Consider the following 25,442-nt stretch of genomic DNA (forward strand, 5'->3'; position numbering starts at 1 on the left):
AGGAAAAGCAGTGGAAGTCAGGGGAAGGAAAGCATACATGCACCAACATCCTTCTCCCTGGCTTATTTTTCACACAAACTGATCCAGCTCTGGCCATCCCCGTGCCTTAAATGTGGTCACTGGGGTCTTAGTACAGTGATGATAAGGTAGATCGGTAACTTTTACAAAACAAACCCACATGAAATATCAGATTTCCACTAAATTCCACTGACTTTTCTGTGGAGCTCCTTCTGATTTAGTTTGGTGAGACGTTAGGATTACATTTTTATGGGCAATACTAAAAACAGAGCCAGCAAACTGTCCCTCCACCACATTTTATATTGTTTTAATTAGCTTTGTAATAAACATGGAAGAGATGCAGACATGGAGACGTAAACTCATCTGTTCTAAGAGCATGATGGAGAACGATGCCTCTTGCTACATATTTCTGAAATGGTGGTTGACTGAATAGGTATATTCACAGATGAAGGATGTACGTAGCACCTATAAAGTACATTACAGGTCTTATATTTTCCCTTTGGGTTCTAAAAAGGTAAAAGTGAAGCTTAGTTTTATGCCTAATAGCTAATCAATAACCAGTTAATAGCTAACCAAAAGACCAGTTGGCTGCTGTTGCTTTATTATAGGACCATTATATTATTATTTTATAGGTAAAATGGGTAATTTTATGATTTCTTTCCATGCATTTATGTTTTTGTACCAAAGGAAAGGAAAAAATGCAAATGTCATGTTACGTTATGTTCTCAGCTGTACGAGAGAAGCGACCCATATCTGCCTTAACAGGATCTAGAGCAGTTGTGCTTTTGTTTTACCAGATTAAATAAAAATTCTCCGAAAGATAGAGGAAAAGTAACATTCATTCTTGTCATGAACACTGCTTGGAAAGAAAACGGACAAATTTTACCACTGCTTTGACATGAACTCTTTGACCAGTACCGTTGCTGTCCTCCTTTGTTCCTACACTGGCCAACAGCCGAAGACCTACCTAGTTTGGAGTGTGGGAGAAGCCCAAATCCTGTACCGTATTTACCTACAGCACTTAATAAATTTCTTTTGATCCTACTGATAAAGCCAGTACCTTGCAGCTAGAATGAAGTGTGTCTTACACTATGTATCTTTCGACTTTTGTAATTAGAGCGTAGCAAGATCATTGCAGTGATAGAAAACATGTTTCTTTACTGGTGAAAGGCTTTGCATCAGGACCACCATGTCAACTGCTATATTAAGTTTGAACATAAAACATGACGAGCACTATTGTCATCTAAGCAATAAGTCCTAATGCCACTGTAGTTACTGTAGCAGCATCAATCAAGGCATCATGGTGACCCCGAGCACGAATCCTCCCCAGTTCTTTCAGTTTCGCTGGCAGCCATGTCCCAGGAAGCTGTCTTCAGCAAGGCAGAAGCAGGTAGAGAAATACATTAAAATCTATGTCCCATCCTGAGTTGTCGTCAGGGGGTGGTTCGTCATTGTCCTCAGGGAAGCTGTCAAAATTGCTTGTGTCTGTTGGAGATGCAACCTGTGGAAAGGACAGTGACAAGATGGGGACCATCATCAGAGCTGGTTTTTGGACCTCTACAGACCTCTCGACCTCACAGTGATGATCATGCCAAAGCATTCAGTGGTTCTTTTATTTACTCTAGTCCCAAGGATACAGCTAAGCAAGGATAAGCAAGGTGTGACAGTAGAGAAGTTTTGCATTCAACAACTTTTTGCTGAATCCCAGGAGGACTTTCCACAAAATCCCCACTGGTTTCCTACTGTCTCTAATGACCCAGGCCTTCTAGGGCTCTGCCTCAAGGGGAATTTTTCCACCCATTGGAATAAAGTTGGCAGAAAAGACTTGAAAAAGCCCCTGTGTTTCCAGGAGCACCTTTCTTCCCCAAAGCCCAAGATTCCAATTTATGGCTTCAGGATCCTGAATCTGAGGTTGTCAGCTGGGCCTCCGGTGCCTTCTAGCTTCCTGACAAGTATTCCTCTGCCTATAGAGCCAACCAGACAAACTAATATTCCTAGGATGTTTCTGAATTTCCAATTATCAATTTTGACACAAATGACTTTGTTCTAAGCTACAGTGCAACCAACCATGACCACTAGAACAAGGAAGCAGAGAGCCTGAGTTTCAGATAAGGTTTATGAAGGCCAAGCAGAATTACTTTCTAGGAAATAATGTCATTTAAAATCTACTGTAGCTAGATGGTTTCTATTTTTATTTTTTGCTTCATGAAGATAATCGAAACTTTATTATAATGAGACCCTGACACATCCAATGCAATTGAAATAAATGAAACAATACAAAAAGAGACCAGAAGTTCCTTACAGGCCAAAATAATCAGGGTCAGACTGAAGGAGTATGTTGAGCTGTAAAGTAGCCAGTGCAGACTGGAGAGGACAGCACTTGCTGTAGCAGTGCCGTGTAGGAAATGCTTGCCATATTTTTTTCCCAACCTACAGTCCAGGAGACATATTTGATGCTGGATAACTGCTCAGCTGCATCAGAATTTACCTGTGGAAGATAATGTCAAACTCCTTGCATACTCAACTCACTGTGAAAAAAAACCACCACTGTATACTGGATTTGGTATTTATTTATTTATTTATTTATTTTTAGTTATCTGGGTCTGCTTACTTTGTTGAGTTGGAGAACCTTCATCTTTAGGGTCCTCATCCTTGGTGGGCTCTGAGTTTGCTTTCCTTCATGGCCCTTGTGCTGGACCCTGTCTCTCTTTTTCTCTCAGCCCACCCCTATGCGAGTTTTCTCTTTGGGAGAAGAACTGAGGGATGTATGCACAAGATAACAGCTACCAAAGCAGAAGAGATGCAGCTGGTGTGGCCATTCACAACTTACGCGCACAACCTGTAGCTTCTTGCAAAAACCCCTCAGCAGTGATGCAGTGTGCATAAGTGGACTGCATGGGGTGAAAGCATCTGTGGAGCTCCCCTGGGTTCCTCTGCAGATGTCTACACTAAGAGCATCTGGCAGAGCTGGCACAGTCATTTGAACTAGGTGAAACTTTATGGGAAGTAAGTCCTGTTTTGGGAGATGGGGTCTATTTTGCCTTCATCTGACAAAATAAAAAAGGCAGAGTATATCCAAGACAATTATAGAGTGTTTCTGTTTTTTTTTTTTTTTTTTTTTTTTTCTTAGAATAAATATGATCTAGAGAGAAAGGCTGTGTGAGTTGTCACTCTGCTAACTGACATTATGTGTTGCTAATGCTGTTGGGCATGACTCTCCACAGCTCTGTGTCACCCGTATGTGGCCTGTGGTCCTTCATGATCAGAGAAATGGGAACAAAAGTCTTTCTCAATGCCCTCTCCAGCCAAGAAGGGATACTCCAGATATATCTCTTGTCCATCCTAGAGGGTAAAGTGCAAACATTGGTATCATCTGCCCGGTCACTTGCCAGCATTAAGAGCTTGTGATGAATTATGGTGAAGAGATCTGCATGTCTTTCTCAAAAACAAGAGACATGATGCAAGACAGCAAATCTTTGGAAGAGTCAAGAAGTAGGAGTAGCTTTTCAGGTCAGCTTCCATCACAGATTTTTAATTTGTGGTATCAAAGCTCAGCTGCTCCTCGAAGCAACATTCTAGCAGCAGATTTATCCTAAAATCCTGTGGAGTGAGGGCTAAGGAGTAGGTTTTGATTGTCTCAGTGGTAGTACACAACTGCTAATGAGAGTTAAAGAAACTGTGAAAGGCCTATTTCTGAAAACAAAACAAAAGCTAGTCTCTATGTTTAGCCCTTCTGGCTCCTTTCCAGCTAGGGAGGAGAGGTGCAATGAGTGAAGGAAAAACTACACAGTTTTGGTCACTTTGCAGATATGGCCATTACTGAGAGTTGGGTCTTCTGCCAAAGCAACTGAGCTCCTTGAGGAAAACAAGACTGAGCAGGACAGACAGCTTCGGGGTTGAAAAACTGTCAGTGAGGTTCGCTAGGTAATGGAGGCACATTTTATAGAGGATATCAAGAGTATGTCCGGAAAAAATATTCGTCCTAAGAACTCTAGGAAAGAAGAGTTGTGTTGCTTTGGGAATGGGGCAGTGTATGGCTGTCAGCATTGATAAGTTGCCCTGGAAGAATGGTTGAGTCTTCTGAAGAGGGAAGGATGCTCCTGTCTTATTTTGGACAGCCCTGACGCTGGCGTACTGGCCAAAAGGATGGTGGTGTGCTGGCAGCAGATCACTTTTGGGACCATTGCAGACATGTCCCTGGTAGGATGGCACCAGACCTAGGAATATACATACCAATGATGCCAAGAAAAAACCCTTTCCTGATACCGTGTTGGACCTATGTGAAAAAGCTGAAGAAGTGTGACTTGTGCAAAACAGGCTAGAGAATGGCCTCTGGGCAATGCCAAAAAGAGTAGAGACAATTTCTGGTGGTGGAGCAATGTCATGGGAGAAATTCATGCCCGTAGAGAGTAGATATTATTGAAGTCACTGCTGTGGGTTGTTCTATTTGAGGGTTAGACATGCAGGGCTGATACATATATTAGGTAAAAGCAGTGTTTCAAATGCTCTTGCTAACTAAAAAATCCACTAAAAAAAATAGAAAAAAATATTTGGGCATTTTCATCTACATTGGCATTCTGCACAGAGCACAGGCAAACCAGGAATTGAAACTGGACATAAAGGAGTAAACTTGATTTCACTGACTTGAAATATGGTGAACAAGTTAACAGTTATTGAAAAGTTAATAGCTATTAAAATCAGCTTAACAGAAAAAAATAAAAAAAAAATAAAAAAATAAACAACCACAATTTTGATTTATAAAATATTTACAAGCTGTTTGGTGATCCTGCTTTAGGCAAACATTTACAAAGTCCTGATTTCTCCTGCTGCCTGTCACTGACTTCTGTAGTCCATAGGGCAAAAGGGGTACACAAAACCTCCTTGTTCTTTCATAGCTATTAAGAAAGCTTTGGGATGGCAAATTCAGCCCCGGAGCTGTGCCTGCTGGTGCTGCAAGAGGTACAGGACCACGGACAGACTGAGCAAAGGGGTGCAATTAAATACAATTGCTAATGTCATTCTCTCACTGATCCATTGGGAGAGGCGTGGAGAGAAAGGGATTAAATTGAAACAAGGAGGGGAGGCTGCCGAACAGAAGGGGCCAAGGTAATTTCTATCAGCTAATCCTGTTTGGTTTCTCTTTGCAGCAGGCTTTGTGGGTAAAGGGCTCACAAAGACATCAAAGAAGAGCTTTGCTGCAAAGGAAATGAGTAGAGCTGTCCCTCCGAGTCTGCTCCCAGTTAAACATAAACTAGTCGGTAACAGGGCTTTTCATGTAGGACACGGATGCAGGAAAAAAGGGTAAAAAGCACAAAAGAAAAGACAGAAGGAAAGATTAATGCAAAAGAAAGGGAGATGGCATACAAATCCCACTTGCCCATCAAAAACAGGAATGAAGTAGAAAGAAAGAGGACACATCTGAAAAAAGGGGTGAAAGTAGCAGCTCTCTGCTGGAATGTGAAAAGTAAATGAGGAAAAAAATGCAGCAGGTGAAAAAGAGAAGAAAACATAATAGTGAGTGATTCTGCCCGGGCAGCTAAGAGCATTTCATCACAGTCATGCCCTAAATGACTTCCACTGGAAGAGAATGGCAGGAGACAAAGTATAGGTGAAAATGTCCCTAAATGGACTTTTTTATATAGGGTTTTGCTCAATTTTGTTCTCTGACCAGCATATTCAGATGAAATAAAGCACATGCTAACTATAGTGTATTAGTGCCTGAAACTCACAAAATTCGTGTTAAAGAGACAAATTGCTTGGGAAAGAGAAATGAAGTAGTAAAACTTACACTTGGTATTATAGGAGGTGTCAGTGTCCCTTTTCGTAACCCTTCCCAGTTAAAGCCTTCAAACCACCTAGAAAGGAGAGAATAATAAAGCATGTCAGGAAGTTAGACATATGGCTAAAATATCACATAATGAAATTTAAATTGCTTAAACAGTGGGTTTTAACTCCTGCAGAGATGTTCTTCAAATGGTCAGATTAGCCTTAGTTATTTTTCCTGTCATGTTTATATTCGCTTTCTCGGCTGAAAATGGATTCTGTGTTGCAACCCAGTGGTGATACCATGGCAAGTACAAATTACAAATGCTCAGAAGAAAACTGTTCCTCACTGAGGGTGTCCTGGCATTTGCTCTTTCCTTCCTATATAGCCAGTCTGTGCCATATGAGACCCCTAACGTCCTTTCTTTGTATGAGATTGGATGCTCCAGCCTGCACAGGGATGCTCTCTTCCTGGTTTGGGCACCTCAGGTTTTCTTGGGTTAAGGGTGAGCCCTGAGCTGAGCTCACCCTCAAAATGTCTATCCAATGCATTTGTATTGCTTTGGGGATGGGAGCAGAGTAGGACAAGCACAGATGGAAGAGGTAACCTGCCTCTGCAGTGGTCCCTAACTTGTTTTTTTTCCTTTCAAGAAGTGTAAAAACTCTTCATTAAATTTCTGTAGCAAAACAGAGCTTATGTAACATCACTTAAGAACTCTCTCCCATCAAACCAAAGGTTTGATGATTAACATTATGGGTAGAGAGAAAGTTTGCTGGGGACGGAGGGGAGAGAAATAGAGGAAAACCTTGGAAAATGATTCTGCAAACCAGAGAAATCCAAGCAGGCAGTGGCTTAGTTGGATTGTTTCCAAATGCTCTTCTGCATTCAAGTAATTAAAGTGTAATGGTCAACGTGCAATGTATTTTGGTCATAGGCAAGGCTAGAAACAATATCAAAACACAGGAAAAAAAACATCCAACGCAAACTCAATTACAATTTAAAGCATACTAGATAGGAAAGGCCAAAGGAGTTTGAGGAAAGTGAGTCTGGCAGAAAAATGGAAGTGTTTTGAAATGTATGTTTCTGTGGGTTCAAATGATGGATGGCTGGGAATACACTTACTTGTGCTTTTGTATATCTTTCACTCCGTTTTTTCAAGTTCCCTAATCTTTCTGATGGATTGTCCCTATAAAATGAATAACAATTTAGGTTACTTTCTTAATCCTTCTGAACAACTCATTTCTTTACAAATAAGAGAAAAGTGATTATATTTTATGCATTTACCTGCATAGTTTTTTAATTAAATTAGCAGCATTTTTGGCAATCTTCTTTGGAAATTCAATCATGTCAATTCTCTTAATATAGATTATAGGTCTTCATGGGGTCTGGGCCTGAGAAAGGGGGACTTCAGAGAGGAGAGAAAAAAAATGTTAAAAGTTTGTCTTTAAAAATAGCATTAAAGATTGATTAAAAACAAACAAACAACAAAAAAAAAACAATAACAACAACAACCAAGAAAAACAGAGTACTCTACTGTGAAATGAGGAAAGGTAGGTGACAAATAGGAATGGTTTGCTTTGTATCATCTTAACCATTTCTCAGCCAAGGTGCTTTAATAGTGTCAGAATTTAAGTGATGCTGGCTGGAAGGAAGTACCAAGAGTAAAGTAAATGTTTTCTGGAGCAGCACATGACAAATCTTGTTTCCATGAAGACCCACGTCCAGCAGCCTGGGGAACAAGGGTCCTAGATTTGCTCACTGGCTTATTCTCAATTTGATGTTGTGACCTGCTTTCAGTGGGGATTAACGCTTCCATTGGTTTAACAGAACAGGGACAAGTTCACTGAAGAACAGCAGTATGTGAACAAAGAGTCCCTAAAGGCAGATGCTACAATTTGCTTGCTTTGGGCTGAACAACGAGGCACGTGCTCCTGCAAGGTGGCAAGACGTGAGGTCCCAAACACAAAACAGGCTTCCACTGTCCTGGGTCCATCCCAGAGCTGCTACACAGCTTAGATGATGGATCCTTTTCAAGCTCCTGTATCTTTGGTGGATGAGGTAAGGAAGTTCAAGAAATCCAAAACTGTCAAAATATGCAGTAATGTATGCATTCAACTTTGCAACTAAACTAAATAAAGGAAAGGGTGGATATGGGGTCTCAAGCTCTCATAGTGTCAACTCTACCTCCTCCTTTTCAGATGTGCAGCATCCCACTACTGCACCTCCTTGGTTGAATTACAAAACCCTTTCACTGACATGTTCAGCTCGTTCTCAGTTTACAGGAGCCTGGGGACAAAAATGAGGGTGGAGTTCTGATGACATGTCACAGCATTTCCTAAAAAGCCTGTTCATATCTTGCCGTTTGAGAGATCTTCATGGAAACTGTGATTTAAAATGGAAAACTAATTATTAGGTTCAGCAGCACAGTGTTGAGGCTTCACTGTGCCATTACAGCACATGCCTGCTCTGAATCTTTCCTGTCATCTAATCAGGGTGACAATGGCAGAAATATTTGGATCTTTTTTCAGCAGCTGCGCCAGCTCCGATGCCCATACCTGCCAGTCAGGAGTTCCATACTTAGGATTCCCAGTGACCAGTAGTCTGCTGAAATGTCGTGACCTTGTTCAGGATGATCTCAGGGGCTACGTACTCTGGACGTTCACAAAAAGTCCATGTTTTCTTTCCAAATCCTATTTTCTTTGCGAAGCCAAAATCAACCTGTAAAAGGAGAAGAATAGCATCAGGGCAGAGCAAGAGAGGGAATTTCAGCCATGCACTCATTCCTCTTGAAGTGAAGCAATGCAGAAAGAAGATTTCCTTACGGGAATATTATTGCAACTAAAACATCATGGGTTGTTCAAGAACCAGACAACTGCAGCGATCTTTTTGCTGATTTACCCGTCATAATACAAAAAGAAGATTCTTGTGAGAGAAGAATAAATGCCAACACCGAACATTTCTTGAACATGTAACTTCACATCATTGCAGATCAAGTTGTTTTGTTGTTGTTGTTAAAGTCCCAGCTTTTACCTGAGCAAGAGCTATTCAGGCTAAATACAGACCATGGCAGCATCTGCTGAGAAGTTCAGATTTCTATTCCAATCCAAAGAGCTTTGTAGTAACAATTTATTTGAAAATGATGCAACATGCTGGTGGGATCACTAGCCTCAATGTACCCTTATACCCTTATACCCTGCAGCACACGAGAGCATGCTACAGGCAGTTGTGGAAAATGACACTACACAGGGAACCAAAGCTGTTCTTTGGGGCCTGAGCAGAGCTCAGGTTAGTAGGTTTAGTGTATTTTTAGCTCTGCCCTCCCCTGCCTTGGTGCTGTATTTGTCCAGAGGTGTGGTCTGCAGCACACTCTGCTGTCCCTTGATAGCTGTGAAATGCTCCTATGCCTTTCCTGCACTAGTCAGGGACAACACATCAGTATTGTCATCCTGAATGATCACAAACCCACAAGAAGGATCAGTCACGTTGTGGGATCTGGGATACTTCCTGTGCTACCATAGATGGATCCAAGGAGATCAAAATGCCTAAGGAACTAGGGGCTGGTGATGGGAACAGCAGACCCTGGTCCAGATCCTACTCGGTGGAGAGAAGGACAGTCTGACATCTAATCCACCTCCATCATCTGACACCTTGCTGGAACCCTCAGCTTCAGTGAAATGCTGTAGAGGATTTATTCTTCTGTTATTCGTTAAACTTAGTATTATGGTGATACATGATGGCTGCTGCAAGGCTGTAAAGGCCCATGATAGTGATGGTCTGACTTACCATTCCCAAAGACTGACATCTTCTCCCTGACTGACTGACTCCCAGGTTTCCCTTCTCAAAGGCAGGGAAGAGTCCACATCCAGTTAGAGATGTTGCCCCATTGTGAGCCTCATGAATGGAATGAGCCCCTCTTGGACACAACTCTTTTAGGGTTGTGTCGTCCCATCCTTCACTGGTGGTTCCCAGGTGCCAAGATCCTCATTAGTTAGAAAAGAGGGGTTCCCCAAAAGGGGTGGACAGCACCTCCTGCCAAGGACAGTCTTTCTTTTCTTCTCCCCTCTCCATGGGTTCACAGAGACTTTTTCAGCCTTCAGACTTTCTGAGTGTACTTTATTTGCAGCACACCTCTACACTGATTATTGATGCAAAAAAAAACAATATACATGAAACAGTTCAATACAGTGGAATCCATCAGCGACACTTTAATGTGAGGAGTGGAGATCTAACACAGGTGCTCCCATCCTGGTTTGAGGAGGTGGATGTTGTAGAAGTACAGCGCTGAGAAGTACCACGACACTCTGGGAAGAGCAGGTTCAGGGAGAGGCCTTCAGAGTCACTTTAGAGGAGCTAGCACATATCAGTCAGGTTTGTCATCAGTGCTAAAGTGCAAGTGGCCTTAAACGTGTCTGCGTCTACCCAGAACAGCAGTACACAGGACATGGATACAATTTGATTATGCACATTTTGCCTGATAGATACTGAAAAGAATGCAAAGCTGAAGGACAAAGAGCATGCAGGACTCCTACAGAAATGTGCTAATGATGCAATATGTGCGTTGCTCCAATGAACAAATGTAACCTCTTCCATGAAAAGTTATAGCCTGCAGACATTATAATGCTATCAAAAGTAAAGACAAACCAAATTTCAATCCCCTTTCTAAAGCAAGAAGCTGAGTCAGCTACAGTTCAGCAACAGTCTGATGATCCAGAGCAATTAAAATAATAATCTTGTGCCATGACAAGGTCATGGTTAACATTTCCATTAAGAATAATGTGGTTTTTTTTGCTTATACAAAGGAACTTATTCAGAAACAATAGTCTGCAAAAAAAATGCCACCTGACACCTATAAAGCTCACAATGTAAGTCCTCTCTGTCTCCTAACGGTATCTTTTTGTCTTTCAGTAGCAGAATTAGCGTTTTCCAGCTCAGCTACAGCCTCACTCTGCTGGAGGTTGGGAAAACATCCCAGTGATGAGTGACGATATTCTGGCCCTGATCGTATCTCAATATTTACTGATGGCCACCATCAGAGACTGGACCTTGGGTTGGGTGGACTTTTTTTCTGACCCTCTATGGTTAATTCCATCTTCTCTACCCATAACACTAGTTGTCCAGTACTAGAAGACAGGAATGGTGTCTTTTAATTATTTATTTATTTATTTGGCAAAACCAGACATGGCAGGCACTTACCAGTTTGGCATAACCTCGATGATCCAGAATGAGGTTTTCTGGCTTGAGGTCCCTATAAATTATTCCTTTGGAATGCAAATATGCAAAAGCTTCGACTACGCATGCCGTATAAAACCTGGTTGTTGAATCCTCAAATGAACCTCTGTGTAAAACAAGAAAGAGAAAGATGATAAAGTGATTTCTGGGTACAGGACTGAGCTGTTTCTACAGGTCATTATCACCATCATGGATATAAAGTAAGGGCTTGATTTTTGCAAGAGGTGAGCTATTCTTGCTGTAGTTAACCTATATTTATTTTACCTAGAGCAATTCTTTATATTTACAATTTCTTTTTCTTAACAGCCTAAAACCGTATTGTAGGCCAATACAATCTCTTCCCTTTCTGGACTTCATCTTATATCCATATAAGATATCCAATATATCAATATCCATACGGTCCAGTAGAATCACCCAATGCCTGGAAAATGACTGCTGCTGAACTGACCTTTTTACATAAATTTACATATATTTATATTTTTTAAGTTAGCTTCTTGGCCTTCAATTGACATTCATATCAAACATTTGAATCTAAAATACTGTAATTTTTATTTTGTATTTACATATTGTAGAATTTAAATTTATAAGTAAGTGCCTTCTATGTAAAAGTTGATTTCTTTATTATAATCTTTGACTTTTAGGTGCTGAAAGAATTTTGAACTGTGAAGATTAAGAACTCCCATACTCATGTTCATATGCGACAAAAGACAGAAAAAATGCATTTGCTGGGACTTGAAGTGTTAATCGTAAATTCAGCGTTGTGTGCTTTTTGATCCTCATTTGAGTACAAGTTTGCAAGCAGTTTTCAGAAGCAAAGTATATTCCGCTGCCCGCCTTGAGCTTGTGGCTGGAGTAGAGCTCAGAAGCGCATCTAAGCTAGGTGGCAGCAGAACCACAATTTAAAGCTGAGAGAATTGAAGATGGAATTATCAGGCTCTGACAAAGATGAAGGATACCTTCTAGCACCTGCTAACTTTGCTACTCTTCTCCTTTTAATGGTACAGAGAAGGCATGGTTTTAGGAGAAGGAAGAATTATAAAAATTCAGTATGGATAATTAATTAAAAGTAATTTTATACATGTTTTTTGATCAATCTTTCCAATGCATTTCTTTCACTTTCCAAATTTAATTAAATCATGTTTCAATTATGATTCTATTGCGTATTTATATGCGATTGCTCGCACACTTCCCTGCCCCGCCATTGTGTTATGTGTATGTACCATGTACACCCACACAACCCACATTCCACCTGCCTCCTGCTTACACACAAAAAACAAAAACAAAACACTGCAAGGTCAAATCCTCCAAAGACAGGAAATACCAGGACCACATTTGCCTGTGCATTACGATGCGGTATTTAATTACATGCTTTCAGACTGTTTTTTCCATGGCACTTCTGTGCCCCAATCACATAATGCTAAGCTATGGATTCAATGCACGATCCTGTGTCCCACGTTGATGAATGGCCCTTAATAAAGCTTGACCCAACCCCCGCACAGAATTACTGGTTTCCTCCTGAGATTTCCTCTGGTCTTCATTGCTATTATACCTGACTTCTTCGTAAGCATTAAGAAATGTTAATAGATATGGTTCATTATGGTTTATGACTTATTGCAATGTCTCTGTGACAGATGTGGAGGCTGCTATTCATAGTCGGGGGGGCAGAATTTCATACACTGAAATGAAAAATGCAGGTCTTTTGACAGGATGGGAAATACTGATTTTTCAAAAGGCTTTGACGGACTTTGCATTTTTTATTTCTAAATTGCACTTTCCCATTGATTTTATTCACAAATGTGATATCTGATTAATGCCATTATTTTTTTAAAGTCCAAAGTTAAGGCCATGTCAGTAATGCATAAAGGTGCTGTGCTGGAAGGACTGTATCTCTCAACCATTTCTTGCAAGACTACAGTGAGAGTGAAATCACCACTGCACCTACTGCAACCCCTGGTTGCACCCTGCAGGGTCACTGTTGGCCTTCATACATGGTGCCCAAAGTCTCTGACACCCTTACGACAATCCCCCATTTTCCTATCAAGGGCCTGAACTTCCAGACAGGCTCCCAAACATGAGGATCAGTAGCATGGGCACCTAGGATGTAGCTGCCATCTCTGTGATCAGAAAAGGCTGACATTAAAATGTACCATCAACTATTCAGGGGTATGGAGTACTTCTGGTATGAACACAGTACGCTTCAGAGATGAAGACACTTATCATGAATACAGTTTATCACATGATTATCATCATTACCACCACTACTTTCTGTATCTTTTCCAGGTTTGTAGAGATGTCATGAGAAGGTAGCCTGAGCTAAGTCTCCATTTATATAAAGCTTTGTACATGTTGGAGATAACCTAAATCAGTCCTAAGGGTATTCTCGGTTATAATTGGATTCCCTTTGTCTCTAGTCAACTGCATGGGAACAGAAATATTGTATTATTTCCTTATCTTCTGGGGATCTTAAATTAAACATAACACAGTAAGACAGGTTTTGCAAATGAAAGATAAAGACCCTTGGTTATCTGAAGGCACATTAAAAAATATTCAACTTTTTATGACAATAACTTTTTAATACTCACCTGTCCCTGAGAATTGTCCACAGCTCTCCACCTAGACAAGCTTCCATCAGCATGTACAGGTACTTGCTGTCCTTGAATGTCCTGTAGAGCCTAGCATCGGAAAACAAGAAAATAATATAACATTGACAGTAAAAGTCAAGGTGCCAATTGTTCCCACTTCTCATAGACCATGTGCTTCATCCCACAAGACTGGGAGGATCTTACAGAGCTAGTGCTGAATTTATGGAGATCATTTCAATCTCTCATCAGTCCTTTGTATCTCATGGGAAATAATTCAGCAGAAAAAGATGGGAATTTGAGTTGTAGAATCACAGAATCATGAAGGTTGGAAAATACCTCCAAGATCATCTGCTCCAACCATCCCCCTACCACCAATGTCAGCCACTAAACCATATCCCTAAGCACCATGTCCAACCTTTCCTTAAACACCCCAAGGGACAGTGACTCCACCACCTTCCTGGGCAACCCATCCCAATGCCTAATCACTCTCTCTGAGAAGGAATGTCTCTCCTCATTTCCAACTTGAGCCTCCCCTGGTACAACTTGAGGCCATTCCTTCTAGTCCTATCATGAGTTACCTGTGAGAAGAAGCTGACACCCAGCTCCCCACACCTCCCTTGCAGGTAGCTGCAGAGAGCAATGAGGTCTCTCCTGAGTCTCCTCTTCTCCAGACCAAACACTGACAGTTCCCTCAGCTGCTCCTCACAGGATTTGTGGGCCAGGCCTTTCACCAGCTCACAGCCCTTCTCTGGACATGCTCCAGGGCCTCGATGTCCTTGCAGTGAGGGGCCCAAAGCTGAACACAGCACTTGAGGTGTGGCCTCACCAGAGCAGAGTACAGGAAGATGATCACCTCCCTGGTCCTGCTGGCTGCACTATTCCTGGTACAAGCCAGGATGCCGTTGGCCTTCTTGGCCACCTGGGCACACTACTGGCTCATGTTCAGGCGAGCATCGACCAACACTCCCAGGTCCTTTTCCTCTGCACAGCTTTCCAACCACCCTGCCCCAAGCCTTTAGCACTGCATGGGGTTGTTGTGGCCAAAGTGCAGGAACCAGCACTGAGCCATGTTGAACATCATCCCATTGGCCTCTGCCCATCAACCCATCCTGTCCACGTCCCTCTGCAGGGCCTCCCTACCTTGTGGCAGATCGACACTTCCTCCCAACTTGGTGTCATCTGCCAACTTATTGAGGGTGCACTCAATTCCCGCATCCAAGTCATCAGTAAAGATATTAAAGAGGATGGGCCCAGTGCTGATCCCTGGTGAACACTGCTTGTGACCAGTTGCCATCTGGATTTCACTCAATTAATGAAGTGTATCAGAGCAACAGAAGCAATTACAATAGCTCTGAGTATTAAATATAAAGTCTGACACTTCTAATGGCATAACCTGACACTTGGCTTTCCAGATTTGCTTGAAAAAAAAAGAAGTTTTCCTACAATTTTAACAATGTCTGTATCATCTTATTCTTCGTGCTACAGATACAGCTGTAGATCTGCTGTATTTCTTTTTCCATTTCAAGGAAGTGCTGCCCAATTTGTGATTAATTTCAGAATTTAAAACTACTGATTTAGTCAAGTTTAAAGAGAACCTGCTGACATTTAGGTATCTAAAAGCACCCTTCCTCTTCATCATAGGGGCTGAATGTGGAGGAAAATTTGTCTAAAGAGATAGATGGGCCAGGATTTATGAACCCATATTCCTTCTCAGAGTGATATATTAAACAAGTGCAATTATAAAACTATAGACATAAACATAGGGAATTCAGTGTCAGCTACTTTATTTGATTTTAATATTGAACCAATTTTTCCCCCCAAAGCTCTGAGGTGGGCAGCAGTATCTCTTGCAGGAAGACAGGAGAAGAAGGGTGGGGAAGGGATTTGCTTGTCAGGGAAAGGAAACCCATCAGGCACCTTAAGACTAGGCCGTGTGATAGATCAGGGGGTTAAAAAAATAATTAAAAAGGCAGGATTTGGTTCATTTTGCAGGCATTTTGTTAATATTAAGGTACAGGGCAAAACGTGGGTTTGGTATGCCTTCACACTATGATGCTAGACAGAATTTGTTTCCTGTGTGTGTTTGCATAGCACAGCACACAGTTTAGCAGCAGCTACCTGATACATTTTTAGCATGTTTAACAGAAAAAATTCCAGCAACTGCAGCTGTGATGCAGGCAGGACATTGGGTACTTGCTGATTGTCCTGCTGAAGCTAGGACAGGGTCTGTTACTGCTGTCTGAATCAATCTTACTTTTCCTTGCTTTCACATGCATTAGAGGTCATAAGATTACAAAAAAAAAAAATCACAGAAAAAAAAGCTCAGTGCTTATCTACCTGTGAAATATTCTGTAGCTAAAATGTACTATATGTGGCCACAATGAAATTTAATGGAAAAAAACAGACTTGTGCTTTAGAGCTTCCCTTACTATAATATTACCTATGTTGACATTTAAAACCTCAGTTATGCATCTCAGAAAAGTTGGAACAAACTAATTGGCCATTTCATATGTTTAAAATTTATGGATTTACAAAAAAAAAAAAAAACATATTTCTTGCTAGTTGGACAAAATAAAATTTATACTACAATACTATAATTTCATCTACATTAAAGATTACAGAAAACCTACATCTTAAAGAACCCCAAATATGAATAATTAAATATTTTTGATTGCCTGTTAATTTAAATGCTGCTGAAATAAAGCACTACTTTCTCTTGTTAAGGCAGCCCTGCTGAAAGCTTACTTTCCAGAACATCTTAAGGGCATCAAATCTGGCCAATCAAATATTATTTATCAACTTTAACAGAAGTGCAAAGTTTATACATGAGATGTATAGCATGAAGTATGAAACCACAGTATTTCAGTAGATCAAGCAGTTATAAGTCTGAAATGTCACAATATTGGAATTCATTCCTTTATTCATTTTCTTACTCATCTAAATATTTACAGATCTGCTGCAGAACATCCGTGGCTCAACACTTGCTTGTTCCTTTACCAAATCCACACATAGCATTTTGTTCTGTAAAGTTGTCAGTTTATCTATGAGTAAATTTTATTGAGTGATATTTGGCTTCTTTTTTTTTTTTTTTTCCTTTGCTTGGCTTAATGCATTTTGAAAACCTAACTGAAATACTTTTCCAAGATTTTTCACAAACAGTTTCATGAAGAATTAGGAAAACAATTCTATTCTTCAGGAATTTTGTCTTTCCCATTCTGTTATCCCAGAGGTTGTCCTTGGTTCAAGATCATTTTAAACCTACCTTTAACCTAAAGGCTCAAAACACAATTTGTCTACCAAAATGGTAACATCTCTGCCTGTAGTACCCAGAAGAAAAATATCTCAGCTACAGGCCTGGCCCAAAAAAGGGTACAAACACGCTATGAATAAATTTAGGACAGAAAGTAGAAGAAAACTCAAAATCCCCATGGAGATGCAAAAGGAGAAGTGAGAGGGAAAAGTGGGCATGGGCTTTGATAAGCCAGTGAACATTTTCTAGTTTCCAGCAGCTGCAATAAGAAAAGGTTGGGCTTTGTGGCTTAGAAAGTCCCTCTCCTGTGCAGGATGTCTAAGGGGTATGAAAAGTGTTTAGGGAAGGCTTGTTACTCTAAAGGACAGGAAATATTGCATGATATGGAAAGAAAAAAAGGGATTCAGTTTGGCCCTACATCTGAGCTGCCTGCTTTGTCAATAGTGTACAGATCATTTTACATGTGTATGCAAGTAATAGTGTAACATAATTATATAATACCATATAAATATATATAGTGATGTTATAGCTAGGGACAGACACAGAAAAACAAGAACATATAACGAGACATAACAGCAGCAAATAACTCAGCCTGACTGAAGTCCTCTACACTGGCGTGCTGGGAAGTCTGCACTGAATCAAAAATTGAGTTTTGATGGAAACTGCCAGGCCATAAAGAACTGGAAAAAGTTCTTCCTTCATCCTGTCTTCTTGTCACCTTTTCCATTTTGGGCTCACTTTGGAACAAGAAGAAGACTGGGATCACTTCAAAGTTCATCTTATCACTGTTTCTCAGCATTCAAAGCACCTGCTTTGGCAAAGGGGCCGGACCCAATCTCTCAAGGTCCCTTCCAACCCCTACAATTCTGTGTGATTCTGCCCTAGACCTATGACCACTGCATCTTTTTTTTTCCCACTTGCCTATTGAAAGAACAAAAAACTTAGAAATAAGGAACTGCAGTGTATTTCTTTTATTAGCTATGAATATCAGTGGCTCCATAAGCAAATGTCTGTAGGCTCAGGTTTTTTATTTAGGAGTGGGTATTCTGGAAATGGTGTTAAGATGTCCCTCTGGTCAGCTGGCTCTGTGTTTCACCTTTCTTTACACCAACATACTAAGCCAGCTCAGGCTTCAGAAAATAGATCTATAGGCTAAAATAGCCTGCAAGGTATATTTGGCTCTAGCCTAGGTAATGGGGGCATGTTTGTGAATCAAGTATTACAGTGTGAAGGAAACTGCAGCTGGGTACAATGTCAGTGTGCAGTTGTCACCAATGAATCACAGGTGAAGCCTGGGCTCCTGGGGAATCCCAGGGATCAGCCAGGCTTTTGGCCAACACTTGCAGTGGTTCTGCCTGTGAAGGAAATACCCCCTTAGCAGATGATGGGTTGCCATCCCCGCCATGCACTTGCCCTTATATTTTGTCACAGTGGTTTGGTTTCTCTCCTGAGTTAGCACACCTCTCTCCAGCACTTTTTGGGAGAGGGGTTGATCTCTTCCAGCAAAAGCCAAGGGCTTCAGCCCATCTCTTTGGGGGTGGGATGAAGCATCCTTGGCTTAGACATGAGGGCTGTCTTTTAGATAGCTCCAGACTGGGGAAATGCATTACCCTGTCAGAGGTCCTGCACTCTGATCCTGACCTAAAACATGTAAAAGGACTGTTTCTCCTTCCTGCAGACAGATACTCATAAACTTGAAGCATCAGAAAACTTCAATATTAGGGTCAAAACAAAAATGATTAACACCTGGTTTTGTTCCCTGAAGAACTGCATCTGCTTAAGTTTCAGGAAGCATACAATTTCAGTGCATTTGCTCAAGATGAGTCAAGGGACAATGAATCAAGTCTACAAAATATACCTTAAATATGCAATGGATACAACCGGTCATTCACATAACAGCACGTGATCTCCAAAGATGAAACCCTGCCTTTTAACTTCCTTTTGTGAGATGGAAAATTCAGAAGAAAGAGGAAAATTCCTATTGAGTAGGGGCAACACTAAGTCATGGTGTGTATGTCTATGTGGAGCATCACGCGCTGGCATCAGCAAATCTGCCCATGATCTGGGATGGCAATGTGTTTGCTCCAGGAGCCACAAAGCCGTGTTAGCATGGCGCAGGGACCAAGCAAATCAGTCAAGACATGGATTTAGTTCAGGCTTGGGAAGAACTCCCCGATTCCCTATGGGCAGAATAATTTCATATTTTCCTGGGAAAACAAACAAAAACAAACAAAACAAAACAAAAAAACCTTATTCTATATTCTGTATTTGCAGTCACTTGCAGGGAAGATATAGCTGAAGTGTTTTTTTAGTGATGCATGGATAAAACCTATATGGTTTTATCAAATGCTGAGACTGGCTGTCCTTTGCTCTATCACGACAGTGTGTGGGACAGAGGGACAGTACCTCACGATGAAGTCCGAGTGAGCGCTCTGCATGATCTGCTTCTCTGAGCGGATGTGCTCCTGCTGTCTCGTGTCCACTATGTGACGTTTCTTCAGGATTTTCATCGCAAAAGTTTTTGACTCTTCACTTTTCAACTGGACCTTGGGTAAAGTAGACAAATGCACTGGTTAGAAGCAAGGCGTGTCCCCTCACTAAGCTGTGAAAGCCTAACTGCATGGGCTCACCACCTATCCTTCGGAAAAGTTGAAAAACAAGTTTCCATCATGAAAAGCACAATGCACTTGAACAAGAGCTTGGTTGTAGAACCTGAGCATTCCCGCCACATGCTTTCTGCAGTCACACACAGGTCACCTCCTGCACAATCCAACATTTCACCAATGGAAACTCTTCTTTTGCCCCAAATCTATGTTCTCTTCTTACCTCTTCAGCCATTAGCTTCATAAGAATATGAAGCAGATTTTAACCCATGGCTACACCAGGTACTGCTGTTTGCTATGACGGTATGCCATTAAATTGAAAAGCCATTTCCAAAACTCATTGTTGAAGGGAAAACCCAACTGTCAGCATTAGTTTCAAGTCAGAAGATGTTGCTAGCTAATGTACAACATTCATAAAGCCTTCTACAACTAGTAATACATGTACCGCCTCTGGCAGGGAAATGCAATCCTTGGATGTTTTTAAGGGATGAGAAGAGCTGGCTTTTTAACACCACTGTTTTGTCACGTCTTTACTTTTAACCTTAAGCCTCAGCAACCTATTTTTAGCCTGATTTCCCGAGATGAGATTGAAGGGAGTTGTTTGCTTGCTTGCCAATGTTACCATGGTAACTTCTGAACCCTGAACCATTCCCAGCTAGCTCTAAGCAACAGGTACAAATCCCAAAGAAAACTACAACTGAACTATCCTTTCCATCTTGCTCATCCCCTATTAGTCACCACCAAATGAGAAAGCAGCCTCATCGCTGGCCTACCAGGCCTCTTAGTTTGCTAAATTCCTCCATTAGCTGTTCACAATAATATTGCCAGTTAAGTGATTGGGAAAAACATTACGCTTACAGTAAGAGGTGCCACTTGGTGACTTCTATTTTGGTTTTCTTGCAGGAATTTGGCCTCAGCCAGCAGACAACATCTTGTTTGTCATGAGCTCCATCAGGAATTCAGCTTGCCTTTTAAGTTAGGAGACAACATTCATGCAATGGCATTTTATTTAATATAATATCTATCCTTATATTTTTTAATAACAGAAATATGAGATGTGACATCTTCAAAAGTTCTCCCAGGCTGTCCCTACAACCATAGCATTGAACAGTTTCCTCTGTATTTGTGTGGTAACGGTTCAGGTTACAGGGAAAATACAAGGAGGGATGGCATCTACAGCATCCAGTCTTTGTCAGAAATCAGACTGGTTCCCAGGTGTACACCAAGGCGCCTACAGCTTAAGGAGATCAGATCCAAAAAGCTGATTCTCAGATGGCAAAGAGACACATCAAACAGATTCGCAACACAAGTAGAAGTGATTAAGAAATATACACTAATAAAGGAGAATCCACCTTCTATGGCCTAATATTTTCATTATAAATTCTTTATTAATGCTGTTTCAGTGGTTTCATCTACAATGGCGCAAAATGCAGACATAATAGCTCACATCACCAACATAAATCTTGTCTCTGCCTGCCAGAGAACAGAAGCTGTAGATCTTTGTGATATGTAATTTCTATAACGTGGTTTAGGACTAATGAACTTAATAAAGCCAGGAAAATTTGAAGATGGAATGAACTTCCTCATTGCTCTTATGTTTCTCAAAACACCTGTGGATATCTCAATTTTGCCATCATTTTGCTGTTGCTTTCATAGAAGTACCTTCCTGTTCCACGATCTGATTCTAGGTTTGCAATCACTGCTTGGTGCAATATCGGTGTGCTCAAGTACATATACTGACATATATGCATGCACGTACATATGTATGCATGTATTTATCTGCATGTTTTAAAACCACTTGGGGTTTCTGTCGTCATATTGGTGGCTTTTCGTTTTCCCCGCAGCCACAAGCATTTCCAATCTCACATAAAACTTCTTTTTCCAAAGGCACTATTCTGCATCTCACACTGAGACTCATAATTATTATCTTTGCATGAAGCCTGTGCTCGCCATTTAATCTTCATGGAGACAGGGTACAAAGACCTAAACAATCCACATAAAACAAAGAAAAACATTTTTCCTCATCTCTGAGGTTATTTATTGAACTCCCAAGTTATTTATTGAACTGGAGCTGCACAATGCTGCTCTGCTACATGTTTTGACCACAGCTCAAAGCAGAACAAAATTCTGTATTTACTCCAGACTGAAAGTGATAAAAGTGAGTTTGGTTTGGGGTTAGAGCTTTTTTTTTTTATTTTATTTTTTTTACTTTATTTCATTTTGAGTAAATAAACGGCATATGGACTTTAATTCAACTGTTTGAACTAAATTATTTGACATTATTCAATCTAAATCAAACCAGGGTGTTTCAGGGGAAAAGGGAGATTAAGGGGGTGACACAGGGGATGAAGCAATGATGAAGGTAAGGAAAAACCTAGGGTGAGCAAAATTTACTAAATCTCGAAAACAACAACAACAACAACAAAAAGTAAGTTTTAGTATGATTAAGAATGTAATTCTGGAGAATTTGTCCCTCCTCCTATGGATGGCAAACCAGATTGCTGAACCTCTCATGAGCCTCACCCATCCAGTGCAGTGTAATCAGCTGCCATGCAAATTATTTCAAAAGTCTTTGCAAAGCCATATCACATGTTACAGATCATTTGTTTTCTTTTAGTATGTTTTATTGTTAGATTGTCCAGAAACAAAAAATAAATGAACAAGAGAGCCAAGAAAGTAGATCTCCTACCAAACCTAAAAACTAGTCGGTCAGTTTGAACAAGACACATGTTCAATAAAATGATATTTAACACTTCTAAACTTAGTTGAAACACAAATCTGTGTTTCTCTTTCTAACGTTAATCTTTACTAGATGTCAGTGTTAAAAATAAACATGACATCTGGGTGGAGTCTCAGATCACTGAATTCCAAAATTATAGGATAAAGTGAAATATGTATAAATCCCAATTTGTCCACTTATGGTATAACATTTTGATAAGGGGTATTCTGACTACTTGTCCTACTTGTCAAATTTTTGTGTCTTTCATTAGAAAAGTTATTTCTCTTTCTTTCTCCTTTTTTTTTTTTTTTTTTTTTTAATTATAATTTTTTCATGGATGCCTGGGTTTTGAGGAAGTAATCTGCTTTCCTATATTTACCTGTACACCTTCAAAAGAAGTACAGGAAAAGAAATTACTATAAGGAAGAAAAAGGCAGCATTTTCGTTTGGTGTTTGATAATGTTATCACTGCCACAAATGTTTAAATATGGAACAAACAAGTAGCTACAATTAGCTAATGCAAGACTTTGACATTATGCCACAGGAGAATTTATATACATTTTCCATTCCCTTTCCTAATGTGCTTAGTAATGCAGAAGATTTGCAAGAAGTTGAGAACATGGGGGGATTAACTTGCATTCAATGTGCTGATGCACTGAAACATATTGCTGAGGTACAAAATCTAAGGCTTAAATTTTGGATCACTTTCTTTCCTATGTTTTTCTCTGAGCTGGTTGTCCACCTGGATGATGAATCCTGAAAACTTCTCCTTCTCCAACATGCCTTAGTTGGTTTGGAGTTTCTGCTGTAACTGCCAAATGATGGACTGTGATGACTATTTTTTTATGATGTAAAGCTGTCCGTCTCCAGATCATTTCTACTATTCCTATAAACAGTAACTTTTAATGTTAACTTCATGGTAGTTTGCTTTACATCAGGTCATTCTGCAGGATTGTTACCCAGGAAATGAGCTGCATCCCAGTGACAAAAATAACAGCAGAAACCTTGTTTATAACTACTTGAGGTTAACGGTGGCAGCCACGTGCCACCTGGGGAGCACATCCACACAGAGTCATCACCTCATCCTCTCCTCTTTGTCTGTGCTTCAGCATGATGCCCCATACCCAGGTAGCATGTACTTTTTTGGCAGCCTGTGTCATCAAGACAAAGCCACCCCTGAGTGAACCCAAACAGATAGGTCGCTATTTGCAAATACATTCAACCAAAGTCCTGTAAGAGGACATGAGGAGCAGTCAGGAAGACAGGCTTAATTTTGCTGTTAATAATTTACATTCACAGGACTACATTTAACTTCTCAGCATTCAGAAAATAATGCTGCTTCAGTAAAGAAACTTTAAAAAATCCATTATGAGGTGGGTAAAGATGCCTTGGTGGTGAGTTCAGTAGAAGAGGAATGCTACAAGATTAGGACAAGATGCAACCACAGGGGAGAAGAGGACAGTAAAAGTAGTGGAGAAGGAGATAGAGAGCGAGAGGAATGACAAGGACAAGAGAAGTCCCTTCTCTCTTCCTATTCTGAGTCCTTGTTTCCTTAGACCTTAGCTGGCTTCTCCTGCACTCTCTGTGCTTATAGAAAAATGTTGCAACCACTTCAAAAATGTTGCTTTGCTTTATGATGTACAAACTCCTGCAACTTCCAAAACACACAGTGCGTTCAAAGTCTGCTCTGTTAACACAGCTATCATTCACATACAAATAAAAATGTTTTTTACCTTAGTGCTTTTTCATTTTTATTTATTTTTATTTTTTTTTTTTGGGGGGGGGATGGATATTTATAAGACAAAATTGTGCATTTGTTGTGCAATTGTGATTGTGCATTTTCTCTAAAAAGCTGCCCCAGATAATATGTTCCTCTGTGATACTCTGTGCAGACCCTTAAAGCCATGAAAGACATGAAAGAGCAACAGACCCACGGGCATGGCCTGAACACATTTCGTATTTATAGTTTATCCTTCCTACATTTTGGCAGCTAAAATAGAGATTACAATTTGAATGGCATTTGCCACTGAAAAATGCCCAGATTTCTTCTGATGGAACAAGCATATTTGAACATGAATTCTTGCAGCTTCTGGACACTATACTCACAAAAATTTGCTCATAAGCTTCAGAGTTTTCTACTAATCCTCAGGGTAGCTGGCCTCGCTCCTAACTAAATGAGAACACACAGTGAACAGAGTTTGTGCAAGTAAAAAACATTTATTTTACTCTGGAGATGTGGCTTTTTCCTAAATGCTCTGCAATAGTGATCCTTTAGGAGCTGGCCAGAACCTTTTCTTGAAATCTTGTATACACTGCTGACAGACAGGTTTCTTGTTGCTAATGTCTCCTGCTGATCACCCACTGTGGGCCTGGTGATACCTATATAACAACAACGATGGTAGTTTAAACACCTTCCTAAAGGGCTTCTGCTAGCTGACTTATGTGTGCTTTATTTGGAAATAATGGAGAAATCAGGGCTATCATGAAACATGAATATCTTTGTATCATGTTAAATAACAACTGACTCAATGCAGTGCTTGGGAACTGAAGTGCAAATGCTTTTGCTTGCCGGGTATGCACAGGGTCCTTTATTTTCCACGGCTTCCCAACTAGATGCATTTGAAGCAACAAAAATAGCAGCAGCTGTTGCTGAGCGCAGCACTTGGGCTGCAGGCAGGCTAACGAGAAGGCAAGTTGAGATCTCCTAATCCCAACAGCTGAACTGCTGCACGAACAAAGCAGCGGCATTTCCCCCCAGCAAAAGAGTACAGCATGTTTTTAGTACTAAATATACTTCTGTTCTCCCAGGATGAAACAGACTTCCCCAGAATGATATTTGTTGCCTTACAACTTGCTTTTTTTTTTGCCAGCATTTGTTTCTATTAGGCAAGGGGGGAGATATCTTGCTCATATTTATTCCTCAAAGTATTTCAGATGTCTCCATTAAGGTTTTAAAGATACTTTGCTCATCTCCTTAAGGCCAGATTCAGCTGCTCTCCTCACCTAAGACTTAGAGAGAAATTGTAGCTTGCATCTCCAAATCATAACAAGCAAACTACCCAGTGGTTCTTACTCTATCCTTTCCACCTCATGTTCAACATCACACGAACAAGTTTTTGCTCAAGGCTGTTGGGAGAAGAGGAGGAATGCAGCTTATGGGGCCCACGTGTGAATAGGGGTAGCGATCAGGCTGGATGAGACTGGGTCGAGACTAAAAAAAAAGATCTTAAGATGAAATAAAAAAATAATAATAATAAATATGTTTCTGGGATATACT

At 40.5% G+C, this 25,442-nt stretch overlaps 1 protein-coding gene across 1 annotated transcript in view; it reads right to left on the minus strand.

Moving 5' to 3' along the window:
• Nucleotides 1–674: 674 nt before the first annotated feature.
• PRKG1 (protein kinase cGMP-dependent 1) overlaps nucleotides 675–25,442 on the minus strand; it is a 429,172-nt gene continuing 404,404 nt past the window's right edge. Inside the window, 11 exon segments of the mRNA XM_032190692.1 lie at nucleotides 675–1,519; nucleotides 5,807–5,873; nucleotides 6,905–6,936; nucleotides 6,938–6,968; nucleotides 7,067–7,144; nucleotides 7,146–7,187; nucleotides 8,338–8,404; nucleotides 8,407–8,500; nucleotides 10,976–11,117; nucleotides 13,594–13,683; nucleotides 19,250–19,389. Coding sequence (XP_032046583.1) covers nucleotides 1,391–1,519; nucleotides 5,807–5,873; nucleotides 6,905–6,936; nucleotides 6,938–6,968; nucleotides 7,067–7,144; nucleotides 7,146–7,187; nucleotides 8,338–8,404; nucleotides 8,407–8,500; nucleotides 10,976–11,117; nucleotides 13,594–13,683; nucleotides 19,250–19,389 — 912 coding nt within the window. The 3' untranslated portion in view covers nucleotides 675–1,390.

Source organism: Aythya fuligula, chromosome 7, assembly GCF_009819795.1.
Source record: "Aythya fuligula isolate bAytFul2 chromosome 7, bAytFul2.pri, whole genome shotgun sequence".
Lineage (NCBI taxonomy): Eukaryota > Metazoa > Chordata > Aves > Anseriformes > Anatidae > Aythya > Aythya fuligula.